We start from the raw sequence: 17,194 nt of genomic DNA, 5'->3' as shown, positions 1-17,194 counted from the left end.
TTCTTTGGATATTTCCCACATTCTGGCTGCACTGCTGGCTCCCCGCGGGCGTGTGGGCAGCAGGCGCTGTGCACAGCTGGGGGAAATTCTGCCCCAGGGTTCCCACAGCGGGCAGAGGCACAGCAGATACCCAGTGTGGACCTGCGGTGGCACACTGGCACAGCTCTGCTGGGTTGAATGGTGGCACAGCTCTGCTGGGTCCAATGGTGGCACAGCTCTGCTGGGTCCAATGGTGGCACACTGGCACAGCTCTGCTGGGTTGAATGGTGGCACAGCTCTGCTGGGTCCAATGCTGGCACAGCTCTGCTAGGTTCAATGGTGGCACAGCTCTGCTGGGTCCAATGGTGGCACAGCTCTGCTGGGTCCAATGGTGGCACGGCTCTGCTGGGTTCAATGGTGGCACAGCTGTGCTGGGTTGAATGGTGGCACAGCTCTGCTGGGTTGAATGGTGGCACAGCTGTGCTGGGTTGAATGGTGGCACTCTGGCACAGCTCTCCTTATTCAGCCACAGCAGTCAATAATTCCATCTTTCGGTGTCTTTTTTTCTTTTTCCTCTTTTTTTTTTTTTCGTTTTTTTGTGTTGTTTTTTTTTTTTTTTTCAATTTGAGGCAGCGCCGGATTCGAACCCGCGGCTCTGAAGGAGGCGAGATGGGGGCGGAACTAACGCTATTGGCCAAGCGCTGCGCGGAATGGGCGGGGATATGGTGACGTCAGCGCGCTCCTATTGGCCTATTGGATGGAGAGGGAGGGAGCGACGCTTCTCGCAGCCTATATGAGGGCGAGGCGTTTTTCCGCGCGCTGTTGGAACAGTCGCGAACGGCGGCGGCGCGGGGGGATTCCGGGACCGGAAGTGGGACGGGGTCACTTCCGCTCCACGGGGGGGTAAGGGGTTATGGGGTGGGGGATGGGGTATCGGGTGTAGGGACGGGTTATGGGGTATGGGATGTAGGGATGGGGGTATGGGGTCAGGTTATGGGGTTATGGGGTGGGGTTATGGGATATATGGCTGAGATTATGGGGTGCGGTACAGGATATGGGGTCGGGGTTATGGGGTGGGGTTATGGGATGTAGGGGTGGGGTTATGGGGTGGGGTTATCTCATCTGGAGTACTGTGTCCAGTTCTGGGCTCCTCAGTACAAAAAAGACAGGGATCTCTTGGAAAGAGTCCAGCGGAGGGCCACAAAGATGGTGAAGGGCCTGGAGCGTCTCCCCTATGAAGAAAGGCTGAGTGAGCTGCGTCTGTTTAGCCTTGAGAAGAGAAGGCTGAGAGGGGACCTGATCCAGGTCTATAAATATCTAAGGTGTGGGGGGCAGAGTGGCGAGGCCGGACTGTTTTCAGCAGCGTGCGGAGACAGGACAAGGGGAAACGGCCAGAAGCTGGAGCATAGGAAGTTCCGCACCAATGTGCGCAAGAACTTCTTTAGGTGAGGTGACGGAGCACTGGAACGGGCTGCCCAGGGAGGTGGTGGAGTCTCCTTCTCTGGAGATATTCAAGACCCGCCTGGACGCCTACCTGTGCGACCTGGTGTAGGGAACCTGCTTTGGCAGGGGGGTTGGACTCGATGATCTCTGAAGGCCCCTCTCAACCCCTACGATTCTGTGATTCTGTTATGGGGTATGGAGTGGAGTTACGGGGAGGAGTTATAGGGATGGGATATGGGATATAGGGGTGCGATATTGGGACAGGGTTATGGGATGAGGCTATGGGGTATGGGGTGGGGATATAGGGATGTGGTTTTGGGGGGGGTATGGGATATAGGGTCGGGGTTATGGGGTCAGGTTATGGGGTATGGAGTGGGGTGATGGGGTGGGGTTATGGGATATTAGGGACGGGGTTATGGGGTGAGGTTATGGGGTATGGAGTGGGGTGATGGTTTGGGGTTATAGGGATGGGGTTATGGGATGAGGTTATGGGGTATGGGGTGGGGATATAGGGATGGGGTTATGGGGTTGTTTCCCCCTATATGCCCCTGTACCCCCACATCTCCACGCCCCCACATGCACCTGTCCTCCATGTCTCTCCCATATCCCCCCCATATGCCCCTGTCCCCCCACATCCACACGCCCCCCCCAGGCCCCCCATCCCACTGCCCCCCCAGGTGACCCTGCACGCAGTGCTGGGTCTGACGACATGGAGCAGCAGCGCCCTCAGCTGCAGCCCCACATCGGGTGACGTCGCCTACGCTGCAGGGTGAGCCCCCACCCCACAACCCCTCCCCCGCGGGGCTGAGGGCTGACCCCACACCCTCCCTACCCCGTAACCTGTGGGGTGATGCTGTGAGCCCTTCCCCTGACCTTACAGCTGTGTCGTTGTCATTATTGACCCCGTGAGGAGCACCCAGCGGCACATCCTGAATGCCTCCAGGTGACAAATGGGATCTGGGGCGCTTTGTCCCCTAAAAGTCTCCCGTTTCCCCTGCAGGAGCTTTCAACCAAATTGTGCTGTTTTGTATGAAAACCATCAGTGCTGTGGCCTTCTCTCCTGATGGGAAGCTGCTAGCCACTGGGGAGGTGAGTCCCTGCCGCCCCAGCTCCCTGCCGCCCCAGCTCCCTGCCGCCCCAGCTCCCTGCCGCCCCAGCTCCCTGCCGCCCCAGCTCCCTGCCGCCCCTTTTTGTCACCCCGTTCCCTATCCCTCCATTCCCCATTCCCTGCCGCCCCGTTTCCTACCACCCCATTCCCTGTCAAATCTTGTCACCCCATTCCCTGCCACCCCTTATCCTGATCACCCCTTTCTCACCCCATTTCCCATCACCCCGTTGCCTATCACCCTGCCCCTTGTCTTCATTGCCACCCCACATCCCTGCCACCCCATTCCCCATCCCCCCTTTTTGTCACCCCGTATTCCTGTCACCCCATTCCCCTTCCCCCTTTATGCCACCCCATATCCCTACCATCCTTTTCTGCCCCCCCCGTCTTCCTCCCCCCTCCATCTTCCCGCCCATGCCCCCACGGCGATCCCCATCAATGCATCCGGGTGGAGTTTTCCCCCCATCGACCCACCCTCTCCACCCCCGCCCCCCCCCCAGCTCGGTCCCTTCCCCACCATCCGCCTTTGGGACGCCGCCGGAGGCTGCCAGCAGGGGGCGCTGCGCGGTGATGGCGGCTCTGTGCGGGCGGTGGGCTTCGCTCCGTGCGGGCGCAGGGTGGCGTCGCTGAGCTCCGAGCTGCGGCCAGTGCTCAACGTGTGGGATTGGAAGGTGGGGATTTCCCCCAAAAGCTGCGACATGGGGGGGGAAGGCACGATATGGAGGAAAAAAGCTAACATTTGGGGGGAAAAAGGCACAGGCTATTGGGAGGGTGACCCTGTCTTCCCGTACAACGCGATATCTTCCGGGCGCCAGACCCTCACTACCTACATTTCCCCCCTCCCTATGCACAATTAAATTAGGTAAAATATAACAATAGATAACAATCTTCAATAGAAAACTCGAATAGAAAACATAGGGTGCTCTGAACAAGAACATTCTAATCGGAAGAGAAAGGGGGATGGGCTGTGGCCTCAGGCGCGCTCCCCACGGATGCGCCGGGTGAGCTGGATGTCCTCGAAGAGCCCCACCAGGTAGGCCTCGCTCGCCTACGGCCGGGCTCTGGAAGCGCAGGTCGGTCTTGAAGTCCTGTGTGATCTCGCACACCAGGCGCTGGAAGGGCAGCTTGCGGATCAGCAGCTCTGTGGACTTCCGGTAGCGGCGGATCTTGTGCAGCACCACCGTGCCGGGCTGGTCACGCCGCCTGTGGCCGGCGCGCTCTTGTGGGCCGCCTTGGTGGCAACCGGGCCTTTCGCTTCCGCAGGCAGGGTCGAGGAGTCGACTGCTGCCTGGAGGCAATCTACAAATTGCTCTCACTTTCATTTTGTCTTATGGTGGACCGTGGCGATGGCTTAACGATAACTTTAGAGGCTGTGCGAATAGCGTCCCTGGCCGCACCAGTAGTTGTCTCAACTTCATGGGGCTGGAGGCCCAGGGCCTGCGCTTGGGGGGTAATCATTGTTGGGTCTGTACCCATCAGCCGCTGCAGGCTGGAACCATGTAGCGGGTGATCCACCCCAGTTACTTGAGCTAGTTGTCTTGCACAGTTATCTTCCCATTCTTGTTTAAAAACAATCATCCCTGCTCCGTCAAAAATTAGTCTACAGGTTTGTTTTATGTCAAATGGGAGCATATCGTCTCCCCCAAAAACACCATCTATAAGGGTGGAAACCATAGCTGAGTTAAGCCCTTTATCTGCAATTGCCTTAACAATTGCTTGTATATCCCAAGGGTTTATCGGCGAGTGGACCCTCTGTCCCCCATCCATCACCCGGACCGGGAACGCTAGTGTGGCCGATGGGGCCCAGTCAGCGCATGCGATCTTTATTTTCCTCCAGGCTGTAAGAGGGGTTTCTCCTGTGGGAATGGAATGTTGTTTCTGCATTTGATATTAAAAAGGAGCAATTGGATTGAGAGGACACGTCATCGTCAGAGGGGTGCAAAGTCCGCGTGGCTGCCCCGACTCCCAGTCCCGGGGCGGCCAACAAACGGCTCTCTGCCGCCCTCCAGCTCTCCCGCTCCCGCATGGCCCTGCGCAGGGCCCGCACGACTCTCCCCCACGACTCTAGGCTTCTCCCACAGCCCGAGGACATCGTCTCCTCAGTTAACGCTTTAGTGCGCTTACCCCACACTTCGGGGTGGAGAATATCCACCGGCTGGTCAATGACCCCAATTCGCAAAAGCCTCGCAATAGCGAGAGTAAAATCTCTGGGCTTACAATCGATACCCCACCGCTTATCTAACTGCGGTACGACCTTCACAAGGACTTCCATCCTCCTTGTTGGTCCGGGAGCGTCCTCCCCGCCGGGCTGGTCCTGCTGCTCCGGCCGCCGTTCACCCGTCCAGGCGACAATCCCGGGTTTCGGCACCACTTGTTGCCTATCGTAGGCGTGGCGACCTGGTTCGGGAACGGCACGGCGACCAATCCCAGGTCGCTCGGTCCATCGGCTCGCTGACACCAATGTGGTGGACGGCAAATGGCGTTTATTGGCAGGAAAAACGGCCTTATATCACCTGGGCACTGAACGCTATCAGGAGAGGGACCCTGTCTTCCTGTACAACGCGATATCTTCCGGGCGCCAGGCCCTCAATACCACACGATGGGCTTGGGATGAGGGAGTGGGGATGAGATTCGGGGTTGGGATGTGGGATCTGTTGGGTGTGGGATTGGGACGTGAGGCGTGCGATGGGGGTGCGGGGATGTGGATATGGGAAGTCTGGGACGCTACTCAGAATTACCCCCAGCGATTCAGGCGGAGGCAGGCAGAGAGCTCCTCCTCCATCGGGACTGTCACCGTCCGTGGCACCGGATGGCTGCACCCTCGGGTGCTGAGGGAGCTGGCGGGGTGATTGCCGAGCCGCTCTTGGCCGTCTGTCAGCGCTGCTGGTGAACTGCAGAGGTCCCAGAGGATTGGAGGCTTGCCGACGTGACTCCCATCTTCCAGAAGGGCCGTAAGGAGGATCCGGGGAACGACAGCCCGTCAGCCTGACCTCGGTACCGGGGAAAGTCATGGAGCAAATCGTCCTGGGTGAGATCGCACGGCACGTGCGTGGTGCCAGGGGATCAGCCCAGCAGCACGGGTTGATGACGGGCAGGTCGAGCTCGACCGACCTCATCTCCTTCTACGGCTGGGTGACCAGCATGGTGGGTGAGGGAAGGGCTGTTGATGCAGGGTAGACCTCAGCAAAGCCTTTGGCATGGTCTCCCTCAGCATTTTCCTGGGGAAGCTGGCTGTCTGTGGCCTGGACGGGTGCACACTGCTTTGGGCAAGGAGCTGCTGGATGGCCGTGTCCAACGCGTGGTGCTTAATGGAGTGAAGTCCAGCTGGTGACCCGTTACGAGTGGGGTCCCCCAGGGGTCGGTACTGGGCCCATCTTGCTGAATATCTTTATGGATGGCCTGGACGAGGGCACTGAGCGTACCCTCAGTGAGTTTGCGTTTGACACCAAGCTGGGAGGTGGTGTGGATCTGCCTGAGGGCAGGGAGGCCCTTCAGAGGCATCTGGATAAGCTGGATCGCTGGGCTGGGGTGAATGGGATGAGGATCAACGAGGCCGAGTGCCGGGTCCTGCACTTCAGCCACAATAATCCCATACAGCTTGGGGACGAGTTGGCTGGGTGACTGCGAGGAGGAAAGGGACCTGGGGGTGTTGATTGATGCTCGGCTGAACATGAGCCGGCAGCGTGCCCAGGTGGCCAAGAGGGCCAACGGCATCCTGGCCTGCATTAGAAATGGTGTGGCCAGCAGGAGCAGGAGGTGATCATCCCCTGCACTCAGCGCTGGTGAGGCCGCACCTCAAATATTGTGTTCAGTTTTGGGCCCCTCACTACAGGAAAGACTTTGAGGCCCTGGAGCGTGTCCAGAGAAGGGCAACGGAACTGGTGAGGGGTCTGGAGCACAAGTCCTATGAGGAGCGGCTGAGGGAGCTGGGATTGTTCAGTCTGGAGAAGAGGAGGCTCGGGAGAGACCTCACTGCACTCTGCAACTTCCCGAAGGGAGGCTGAGATGAGGAGGGGTTTGGCCTCTTCTCCCAGGCAACAAACAGGACCGAGGAAATGGCTGCAGGTTGTACCAGAGGAGGTTGAGGTTGGACACGAGGAAGAACCTTTTCTCTCAGATGGTGGTCAGGCACTGCAGTGGCTGCACAGGGAGGTGGTGGAGTCGCCGTCCCTGCAGGGTTCGAGAGGCGCCTGGATGAGGAGCTGCGAGATGTGGTTTAGTGCTGGTGGTAGCGGTGGTGATGGGAGGACGGCTGGACTGGATGATCTTACAGGTCGTTTCCAACCTTGAGATCCTATTCCTATTCCTATTCCTATTTCTATTATTTCTATTCCTATTCCTATTTCTATGGCATGGATCTGGGATGGGATATCAGTAAATGAGAAACATACGGGATGGGTTCTGGATATGGGAGGGACTTGGAATGGATACTGGGATATGGGGCTGGTGGTGGCAGCTGAGGACACCACGGGCCATCTGTGGTGCCCCATCCTGCCCCGGAGGTGGGCATGGGGAGCTGGGGGCTGTGACTCGGCACCAATGACTGCAGGCAGAGCTGCAGCAAAGGGAACACAGGGCAAAAGCACAGGACTCCTTGCTCTCTGCTCTTCGTCGCAAGGTGACAGTTCTTCAGAGCACGCTCCACCAGGCTGCCCCTCTGCTGACGGATCCTGTTCAGTGCACCAATGGCCAGAACGGGGCAAAGGACCATTTTCTGCAAGAGCTGTCTTGGATTTTCCTGCATCTCTTTCCACGCAGTCTGACAACCGCTGGATTTCTGTACAAGAAGAGACTCTTCGCAAAAAATAGGGCGGTTCTTTTCCCTCATGCACACCCAGGGGTGGCTTCAGGGCAGAACGCTGCGGGGAGGCAGCCATTTCTCTGCCTCTCTTCATCCCTTCCCTTCAAGTTGCCCAGCTGCATCGTTCTGCTCCTAAGCTATGCCAGAGCCTCCCAGAAAGCCCTTCCCTTCCCACCGGGGATCCAAAGGAGCAGCGAGCTGGAAGGAAACAGTCTCCTCTGGGCCCAGGCTCAGCCCCACGCGCAGCTACGCCTTTCAAGTGCTGCCAAAGCCTGGGCTTTGTGTGCTCTGCGTGCCAGCAGAAGGGAGCGTGACTTGGGAAAATGAGGAACTCCAGATCCCAAGGCTGCAAGGAATGTGGTCTGTCAGAGCCAAGGGGTCTTGGAAGGAAGAGTCCCCATTGTCCCTCTCCCTCTGCTTTGCTTCGCTGCCTCGCTGCCACTATAGAGCATAGGGAGTTCTTTTAATATATGTATAGCAGACGGAGAGATGAAGACACAGCGGGTTAGATGTTAGCCCGTCCATTTATTGTTGCAAACCCAAGATGTTTCGGGAGATGGGGAAGACGGGCAATAGAAAAGATGGGAAATGAAAGCAAGCAGTCTCTGTAGCAAGCGAGAGGGAGGTTGTCACCTCCACGGCTCCAGCGTGGTTCGCAGTTCAGACGTTGATGTTCAGGAGCGATGGTCATCAGGGGTCATTGTTCGGTTGATGACAACGACGATGTACAAACTTATGAATAAGTCCAGAAGAAGCTGAGTCAGCTCTCTTTGGAGTGACAGCTCGGATCCAAAGTGGTCGAGCCAGCTGTCTTTGCAGTGGCCTTGCCGGCAGATAAGAGGGAGCAGGCAGGTGCCCACCTGCATCCTGTTCTTCACGGGACACGATGGCATCGTTCCCAGTTGTCCCATACCGAGCTGGAGTTTCTGGTCCCAGGAATGGCGCAGATGGGAATCGCGCGCCTGTCGGCAGCCTCAGGTGGAGCTCTGCTTCTGCTGGGCACCCCACGCCCTGCTCAGCGTGGACGGGACATCCCCCACCTGGGGACCCCCGCTGTGCTCTCTGGTGGCTGACCCTGCATGGATCCGGGCCCCTCGCATCTCAGTGGCAGCGCAGCACAGGCGCTTTGGGTGCGCTCCTCCAGCAGGCTGGTCTCGGAGCTCCAGGACCACAGGGCTGCCAGTGGTGTTTGCTGCAGGGCTGGGGCTCCAGGGCGGTATCTGGGCTTGGCCTTGGGCTGTGCCTTTTCCGGCACTCCTCCTCTAGCGGGGGCTTTCACCACACTCACCGCACTGCATTGTTCTCGTTGTTCTTCCTTGCCACTTGGAGCTTGTGCTGCCTGTGCTGGACCCGTCTCTGCCATCGCTTTGCTTTTGGTACGGCGTTTTGCCGCCTTCTTTTCCTGAGGCTTCTTTTTGGCAGAAGACGCCTCCGGGATCGCTGGCAGCTGACTGAAAGGACAGAGCGGAGGGGTCTGCCTGAGGGGCTGATGGCTTTGGGGCTGTATCCTGCAACCCCGAGCCGGGACCCTGGGGAAACACCCCGTGCACATCCCGACCCTGAGCCTGCAGGCTCACCTGTCCTTCTTCTGGACACCTCTTTTTTTCTTTGGTTTCTTCTCCTCAGGCGGCTTTTCCACCAGAAAGGTGACTTGGATCCAGCTGGGGAGAGGTGGCAATTCGGAACATTCCTCTGGAATTGGCAAGGAGAGATCTCGTCAGAGGAGACTGACTGTGGACCTGCTGGCCCGGCGACACGCAGGGCTGCTCAGGCCTGTCCCAAAGCTCCTGAGGGGGCCGCTCTGCTCCCCTCGCAGGTGCAGAGACCCTCTGTGCCTCGTGCCCAGCTCCTCCTCTCCGGGGTGCAGCTCTGTTACTCTGCGACTGCATTAATGGCTTTGCTTTGGGAAAGAGGAGCTGGGTGGTGCCTGTGAGGCGACGGCCTCTTCTGGGAGCTCCTTTCCTGGGGGGAGGGCTGGGCCTCGGACCCCCCTGCCCTTGCCGTACGCAGGGATGGGGGCACTGTGGGAACATGGCACCCAGCGCTCTGGATTTGATGAGGACGATGTGTGGGCAGGAGGAGAGGCAGTGCCGAGCTGGCACTTGTGAACGGTTTCCCACGTCAGAGCCTTCTTTGGGTGATGCTGGGATGGGGATTTCCCCATCGCCCGCTGGTTGCATTTGGTATGGAGTGGGGCTGGCAGCTGCTTTACCTTTCTTGTCCTGGCCGAGAGGTGGCAGTGGCACTTGTGAGGCCTTGCGGGGTTTCCCGGGCGGTGGTTTGGGTGCAAACTCCCGTTTAAACCTGTGTAACAGGAGAAGACGCGGTGTGACCCAGGGCTCCGGCTGCCCTTTCTGCTGGCTGGGATCACCTGCTCACAGGGACCTGCTCCCCAGGGTCCACTGAGCCCCAGAACCAAGGACTGTCCTGGGAAACGGAGTCACCCGGGCCACAATGGGATGAGAACGTCCCCTAAATTCCTTCATCTCTCCCGTCAGCTCTACCTCACAGAAATGTCCACAATCCAGGGACACGGTGCCGCACTTCTCCGAGCTCTTTTTGCCTGCGTTCCCATGGCAGGATGCCCACAGCCACGAGGAGCAAACGCTTCTGCAGGAGAGCTGAGCAGCTGCATCGAGCAGGGCTGCAGCCACAAGCGTACTGACCTGGGAAAGATGACGACTCGGCCGGAGGACGTCAGCGAGGCTACAGCTGCCACCCGCGACACCACCATGTCCAGCAGCCAGGGCACCTGCAGGGGAGGAACGGGGAGGATGTGGGACGTCCTTGTCACGGCCGAGGCACTGCAGAGTGCTGGAGGAGCCCCAGGCCGCGAGAGCTGACAGCAGCGCAGCACTTGCACAGCCCGGGCAGCTGGCCAGGTCCTGCTGAGCCACGTGCAGGCAGCGCAAGGGCCACGGAGCAACCCAGAGCTCACCTTGAGAACAACTTTCTCCAGGTTCTCTTTCCCGTTGATCCTCTCGAGGAAGTCGTAGTAGAACTTCATTTGGATCCTCGTTTCCTCGATGAGGAGCACTCCCATGTCCTTCAGGACAAAGGCGATGTTCTCCCCCCTCCTCAGGCAGTGGGAGACGAGGGATGTTGTGTCAAATATGCAGGCCTTCCCAGTCTGGCAGCTCACAGATGCGGCCGCGGCCACCTCAGCGTATTTCAGGGGCTCCACCTCCTTATGGCCTGGAAAATCACACCAGACTCTCAGAGTCCGTTTCCACCACTGCTTCCCAAGTGCGACTCGTTGCGGGCACCAGCCAGGACAGCCCCGTATTTGGGCGGGCGGATTGCTTTTGGGAACGGAGGCAACAGCAGCGCTTGTCCTTCTGCGCAGCAAGAAGGGGTTCAAGCCCCCTCTCCTACCTGCTGGGTATTCCTTGTTCTCCATCCGGTTATGGCTGCCCGCAAGGTTCCTGGCCAGGCGAAACGCAGGCCACTGCACAGTCACGGCTCCATCCTCGGCCTCAACCCGCTCGGAGGCCATGCTGAAGGAACCCAAGGTGGGAATTCGGACATCCTGTGCATGGGAGAGAAGGGAAGGGCCGCAGGGTTAAGGCTGGAGGAAGAGCTGAAGGTTGCCCTGGCCGGGGACTGTGCCTCGGGTCCCGCCGTGCCCTCTCCCACTGTTCAGAAGCTCAGGCCAGGGCAGCGGGAGAGCTTTGGGGAGGAGCTGCCCGCTCCTCTCCTCTCCCTCCCAAAACGCAGCACAGCAGTCAGGGCAGAAGCAGCTTCATGGAAGCCAGAGGTTTCCAGAGAGCGGGATCAGCCCCAGCACACTGCGCCACGTACCACGAGTCACCCCACGCATGCGGGAGCCCCACTGGTTCTTTACGGGGGTTTTTGGGCTGAGTTCCCCGCTGCCTGTGCAGGGAAGAGTCACTGCGTTCCGCGGCCCAAGGCGAGGGGACTCCCCAGCCCTGCGGGCAGCCAAGCGGGAAGAAGGCGCCGACCCACCTTGCGCAGCAGGAGCTGCTCTTGGACACAGATGGCCACCGCATCCCAGACAGCGACTCGCTCTGCAGGGCAAAGGAAAAGCAGGTCACGCTCTGTTCTGCTGCTTCCCAGCGCTCCTCCTGCCTCGGAGCGGGAGGGAGGTGGCGGATGGAAAGTGTCGTCGCTGTCCCCAGCCCCACACGGAGGCAGCCCCAAGATGGTCCCCGTGCCGGCTCTCGCCCGCTCGGTGCCAGGACTTGCTGGCAGCTCTGCTCCCGTGCCGGCTGTGGGCCCGCGTACCTTTGGCGGTGACCCCTGGCACTCTGCAGTCACGCTGTGTCGCGGGGCCATCCTCCCAGAATTTCATCTCGGCCCGCTTCACCGCAGCAGGACGCTCCGCATCGGCAACAGCCACGTGGGAGCTCATCCCTTCCAGACGCATCCGCTCTCTGCCGATGCTCCTTCAGGATTGAGGACCCTCCGCCGGGCACCGCCTTCAGACCCCTCCCGGGTGCCCGTGTCACAGACGGCGCCATGGCGACACGGCGACAGCGTGGCCGGTGCTGCCTGCTGCCCATTATGACGCCGGCACAGCAGCCTGCCGCCCGCCCTGCCGGCAGGAGCCCGGCTCTGCCCCCGGGTGGATGGCACTGCCCAGACCCGGAGCCCTTGCGTGCCAGCAGCACCACACCAGAGGTGTTGCTGGCGGCCCCTCGGGCAGGCTGGCCTCACCGCCCAATGCCGAGCCCGCCGTCGTCCGAGGTTCTCCTCATCCCGCCTGAGCTCCTCGCTCCTCAACTTCAGCCATTTGGCTGAGCGGGAGCTCGGTGGCTGCAGCGCTCGCTTGCTCCTTTGGGCACCAAGGGCAAGCTGGCCTTCGAGCTCCATGCAGACCACGGGCCGGGTTTCGCTGCCTGGACTCGGCCCGGCTCTGCTGCAGGCCTGATCTGGAAATCTCTTCTGATTTCTGGCTTTTGTGCAATAAAGCAGCTTTTGAAACGTTGCTTCTTGCCGCGGTTCAGTGTTTCAGGAGAGAGAAAAACACGGCTGCCAGAGGCTGGAGTTCTGCTGTAGGTAAAGCCGAGCTCTGGGCTGACTCTTGCACTTGGGAACGTGAGCAAAGCCTGCAGACGCAGAGGAATAACTTTTCCTGCAGGCTGAGCACGTCAGAGGCAGGTCATTGCTAGGAGAGCTCGTGCTTTACAGCAGCAGGCTCTATCGTGGATAAAGTAATTCCAAAAGCAGAGCGGCTTGCAGCTGAGCTGGGTGGTAGCGACGTCACGGCGTTGGGCGGAACCGCCTTCCACAGCACTGGGCTGTAGGGGCGACTTTCAGTGGTGCTGGGATGGATGGGCTGCTCTGGCACTAGAGAAGTAAAGCAGTCGGCCATCCAGCTCCTTCTGGCTTCCATCTGGACTGCAATAAGGGGAATATCTCACTGTAGCTATGAGCCACTTGAGTTCAAAGCAGCCCAGCAACGCAGCTTTTTGGATCGTGGCATCTCATTTAAAGTAACAGGGTTTGAAAGCTGCACGGTGCCCAGTCCAACAAGCTTATTCTCTCAGGCCACGGTGAAGCTGAGAAAACCAACACGGGAATGGGACACGCCATGGGTTGTGTCAAGCAGGTTTTCCCTTTATTACAGTGCACGGGGATCGCTCCACCAACGTGCACAGCCAGAGAAGCAGTGACTACAGATCTATAGGCACGGCATTTACGTTTTCATTACATTCCAAGGACGTGGGCAGAAATTCCAAGAAATAATTAACATCTCTGCTGGTCGTGGGATGAAGGCTAACAGTCATCCTCGCTGTAAATTTCCAACCTTTAAAGGGGGGCTGCCCAAACTGGTTCCCACTGACGTTACGTCGAGCTGAGGCATCTCTTCTGCCATCTTATCTTCAACAACAGAACTCTAATCTTCACTTGACAACAAGCTCTGCAGCCTGCTCCAAATTCTCTTCTTGCCCTTACATTTACGCCAGCCTTTGTCCTTCAGGTTATATCTGCTCAAGTTATGCAAAAGGCTGTTCTCAAAGTATAGAAAAACGCTTCTCATGATTCACAACCTAAACCCAAATCCAAAACTTAATCCTAACCCAAACACTGTCCCAAACCCTAAACCAAACCCGACCCCTAACCCGTACCCTATCCCCACCCCCAACCCTAACCCAGACCCAAACCCGACCCCAAACCCTACCCCTAATCCAAACCCTTCTTTCCAGAGCTGGGAAAACTGAGCCCAGAAATCCCATCAGAGGGCACAGATGTCCTGGCAGATATAACAAGCCAGGGGTGAGCACTGTATTTCCAATTTCACACTGAAGGCGTTGGAGGAAAGGTCGGATTGCTGGCCTTCCTGCAGCACCAACCACTGATGGCGCATTTGCTCACAGATCCTTCACAGCTGTTTTGAAGAACCATCCTATGGTTCTTTGATGCTCAGGGACCCCTCCAAACGAAGCCATTCTGCACTTCTTAAGATCTTCAAGGACTCTTTCAACATGAACTATCCGATAGTTCTGTCATCTTCAAGGACCCTCCCACACAAACTAACCTGTAGTTCTATGATCACTAAGGAACATCCCAACCCATGCCATCCTGTGGTCCTATGACCTTCCAGAACCCTTCCAACACAAACCATCCTGTGGTTCTGTCATCTTCAAAGACCCCTCAAACACAAACCATCCTGTGGTTCTATGACCTTCAAGGACCCCTCAAACACAAACCATCCTGTGGTTCTATGACCTTCAAGGACCCCTCAAACACAAACCATCCTGCGGTTCTATGACCTTCAAGGACCCCTCAAACACAAACCATCCTGTGGTTCTATGACCTTCAAGGACCCCTCAAACACAAACCATCCTGCGGTTCTATGACCTTCAAGGACCCCTCAAACACAAACCATCCTGCGGTTCTATGACCTTCAAGGACCCCTCAAACACAAACCATCCTGTGGTTCTATGACCTTCAAGGACCCCTCAAACACAAACCATCCTGTGGTTCTATGACCTTCAAGGACCCTTGTGACGCAAACCATTCTATAGTTCTATGACCACCAAGGAACCTCCCCTCCCACACCATCCTGTGGTTCTATGATCTTCAAGGACCCTCCTGTGCTGGTGACATCACAATGCCGTGCTGACCTCACAGAGGCCCCAGGGCGAGGCGGGGGCCGTGGGTCAGCGCTGAACCTGCCAGCCCCATTCTGCGGGTGGTGCAGGTCCTGCGAGCAGCTGTGCGAGTGGTGCAGCAATGCGGGCCCAGTTTGCCAGCGGAAATTTAACAGCGCTGCAGCGCGTGAAGCTGCTGCAGGAGCTGCTGCAGGTGAGCCCGGGGTGGGCAGGCACAGAAAGGACGAGCTGCCGGCTGGGCGGCACCCTGCTCGTGCCATGGCATGGCATGGCATGGCAGCAGAGGGCCGGGCACCTCTGGCAGGACACAGAGCTGCCGGCAGCGCCTCGGTGCCAACGCCGCTCCTCTCCCCTCCCACAGGCTCACGAGCGGGTCGTGGAGAAGCACAGAGCCGTGGCCAGGGAGTCACTGATGAAGGTGAGCAGATGCAGCGGCACGGTGTGGGTGTGCAGGCACAGCAGCGCCGCTGTGGGGCGTGGGCTGGGAGAAACCCCCCGGGTGGGTCTGCAGCTGCAGCCCTGCGGGCGCCGGTTGCCCCGACAGAGGAGGCAGGAGGGGACGGCGGCGCGGAGCTGCCGGCAGACGGAGCTCCGTGGCAGCGCCGGTGCCCCGATGGCCGCTCCTCTTCTCCTTTCCCGCAGGAATCCCAGCAAACGCGGGGTGGAAGAGCGGCTGCCAGGACAGAGGAGCTGGAGCAGGTAGGGTGCAGCGGGGGCTCGTCCTCAGAGCTCGGTGTCCTCACGGCTCCGGCTCTGCGGGAGGACCTCGGTCCCGGTCCCTCGGGTCCGCGGCTCCCAGCGCAGACGGCCCACGTGGCACGGCCGTTGTCTTGCAGGAGAAGCAGCTCGTCGCCCGGCTGGCAAAGCAGCTGCAGGCCGAGACGGAGCAGATCGAGGTAGTGCGGAGGGGCGAGGGATCGGGGCTGCCCGCCCCCGGGTTGGGGACCTGCAGGAGGGCTGCAGGGGACACGGGCGCTCACGCTTTCGTCTGCCAGGTGCTGCGCCAGGAGAAACAGCGCCTGCAAGAGCAGCGGGAGGAGCTGGAGACGCAGAGCGCCTGGTGAGTGGGACTGGGCCCTGCGGCCCACGCCTGCACCCGGGGGTCCCTGCAGCACCCGGGGCAGCAGTGGGACTGCAGCGCCGCTGGGCTCGGGGCTCGGGTTCCGTCCGGCACGTGGTGGGACAGAGCAGCCCCGGCCCGGCCCCGCGGTGGGCGCACGCTGCTGGGGAGCCCCTGCGGTGACAGAGGCCGGCACCCTCCAACCAAGGCTCGTGCCCTACAGGCAGCAGCATCAGACGGAGCTGGAGGCAGCCCACGAGCCTGGGGCTGTGCTGCCGGAGCTGGTGGAGGCACAGCTGGTAAGGGGCACAGCCCAGCGCACCCTCACCCCATCCGACGAGGGGCTCCCCGGGGACGGGGCTCCCTGCAGCACTGGGGCTGTGCTGCTGCGCTGCCGGGCTCCCACTGTCCCGCACGAGCCCCGGCTCTGCAGCAGGGCCTGACCACCATCCTGCCCCCTGTGCACCTACAGGAGAAGAAGGAGGAGGCGAGGAGATACGGGCTCGCCTTCTGGATGCAGTGAGTGTCCCCTCGTTGCCCCGTGCCCAGGCTCCCGGCAGCGGGCTGCTGGCCTGGACCCCCACTGCGGCCGGCGGGGCTCCCAAACGGCCCCTTTGGCACCGTGTGGGGCTGTGCTGCCGTGGGGTGGGGACGCCTCATTCCCGGCCCTCTTTCTCTTCTGCCCCGCAGGACGATCTGCCTCATCCTGGTCTGCCTCCAGCTGCTCCTCGTTGCCGTGCTGGGCCCTGCACTACTGTACGCCCAGCGCTGTGACCAGGAGCTCTTCTATCGGCTCCTGCCTCGAGTGCTGCCCCAGACAACGTATGCTTCCCTGGCGTACTTTGCCAGCAGCGCCCTGCGTGTGGTCTCTGATGGGCTGCTGCCCATCTGACCGCCTCGCTCGGTAGCCCCTCCCCACAGGGCTCTGCCCCACCGAAGGGGCCTCTCCTGTGCTCCTGCCCCCGGGGGCGCACAGGCACAGCTGTGGGGCAGTGCTGGCAGGTGGCCGAGTGCCACCGCTTTGCACTTCTCAGTGTTTCCAGTGTCGTCGTGAGTCGTCGTCAGCTGAACACCACCACCTCCAACGACCCATCAGCCTGAAGATCCGCACCCGACACCAGGACGTGGCTGGATCTACGAGCGCTGAGCGGCCTTGCTTTGCTGTCTGTCTGTCCCTCTTGCCCCGCTGTCTGTCTTTTCTGCTTGCCATCATTTATTCTTTCACTTTTCGTTGCAGCCGTTGCCTGCAATTGTTTACATCTATTCGCTGCAATTAGCCCATTGGCCAATGTTACCTGCAATTGGTTGTTGCCGGCTGCTAATTCAGCTCTCAATAAATTCATCTCTATTATTCCTCTGAGTTTGGATGACTCTGTTGCTGACCAGGGGAGGCGTGACTCAGGAGATGGAAGAAGATTCCCCCCTCAAATGCACTGAGTGGGATGAGACGCGGACAGGAGGAGAAATGGGATGAGCAGTGTCCCTCTGCACACAGACGTCTGCTGCTGTGTCTGCACAGATCTCTTCTGCTCAGTGGAGTTTGTCCACGAAGGCTGCAGCGAAGAAGTGCCTCTGCTATGGAGCCCTGCAGAGAGAGAGAGATGGAAAACTAAGAGCGGAACCTCAAGGCCAAATGGTGCAGTGCTGCAAACTGCACAAGCCCAGGAACAAAAGGCTGAACCCCTTTAGCAAAAGCCTGAACCCAAGGCCCAAAGATTGAAGCCCTT

At 59.5% G+C, this 17,194-nt stretch overlaps 2 protein-coding genes across 8 annotated transcripts; one reads left to right on the top strand and one right to left on the bottom strand.

Annotated features, from left to right (window-relative positions):
- The first annotated feature begins 667 nt into the window (after nt 1-667).
- LOC149913368 (uncharacterized) lies at nt 668-16,818 on the top strand. Of its 5 annotated transcripts, none has more exons than XM_090130067.1 (9): nt 668-882; nt 2,423-2,511; nt 14,769-14,825; nt 15,050-15,106; nt 15,244-15,303; nt 15,403-15,467; nt 15,691-15,766; nt 15,940-15,986; nt 16,158-16,818. In XM_090130067.1, the coding sequence occupies exons 2-9, from the start codon at nt 2,452-2,454 to the stop codon at nt 16,357-16,359; spliced, it is 624 nt and encodes a 207-aa protein (XP_089986193.1). In that variant the 5' UTR covers nt 668-882; nt 2,423-2,451; the 3' UTR covers nt 16,360-16,818. The 5 variants fall into 5 exon arrangements, with proteins under 5 accessions (XP_089986193.1, XP_089986190.1, XP_089986194.1 ...); XM_090130064.1 differs by lacking the exon at nt 668-882 and adding an exon at nt 1,051-1,228; XM_090130068.1 differs by lacking the exon at nt 668-882 and adding an exon at nt 1,055-2,191.
- LOC149913369 (uncharacterized) lies at nt 7,795-11,720 on the bottom strand. 3 transcript variants are annotated; one of them, XR_016461312.1, is made up of 8 exons: nt 11,295-11,720; nt 10,704-10,857; nt 10,267-10,523; nt 9,995-10,080; nt 9,541-9,632; nt 8,906-9,020; nt 8,189-8,779; nt 7,795-8,060 (listed from the first exon to the last, which is right to left on the bottom strand). XR_016461312.1 is itself a non-coding variant. In XM_090130058.1 (8 exons), the coding sequence occupies exons 1-8, from the start codon at nt 11,713-11,715 to the stop codon at nt 8,344-8,346; spliced, it is 1,344 nt and encodes a 447-aa protein (XP_089986184.1). In that variant the 5' UTR covers nt 11,716-11,720; the 3' UTR covers nt 7,795-8,343. The 3 variants fall into 3 exon arrangements, 2 of the variants coding, with proteins under 2 accessions (XP_089986184.1, XP_089986183.1); XM_090130058.1 differs by having other exon boundaries at nt 7,795-8,779; nt 11,295-11,356; nt 11,574-11,720; XM_090130057.1 differs by having other exon boundaries at nt 7,795-8,779.
- Nucleotides 16,819-17,194: the final 376 nt, after the last annotated feature.

The sequence above is a fragment of the Phasianus colchicus genome, chromosome 38 (assembly GCF_987193195.1).
Source record: "Phasianus colchicus chromosome 38, bPhaCol1.hap1.1, whole genome shotgun sequence".
Lineage (NCBI taxonomy): Eukaryota > Metazoa > Chordata > Aves > Galliformes > Phasianidae > Phasianus > Phasianus colchicus.
This window is presented reverse-complemented; position numbering and strand designations above follow the sequence as displayed.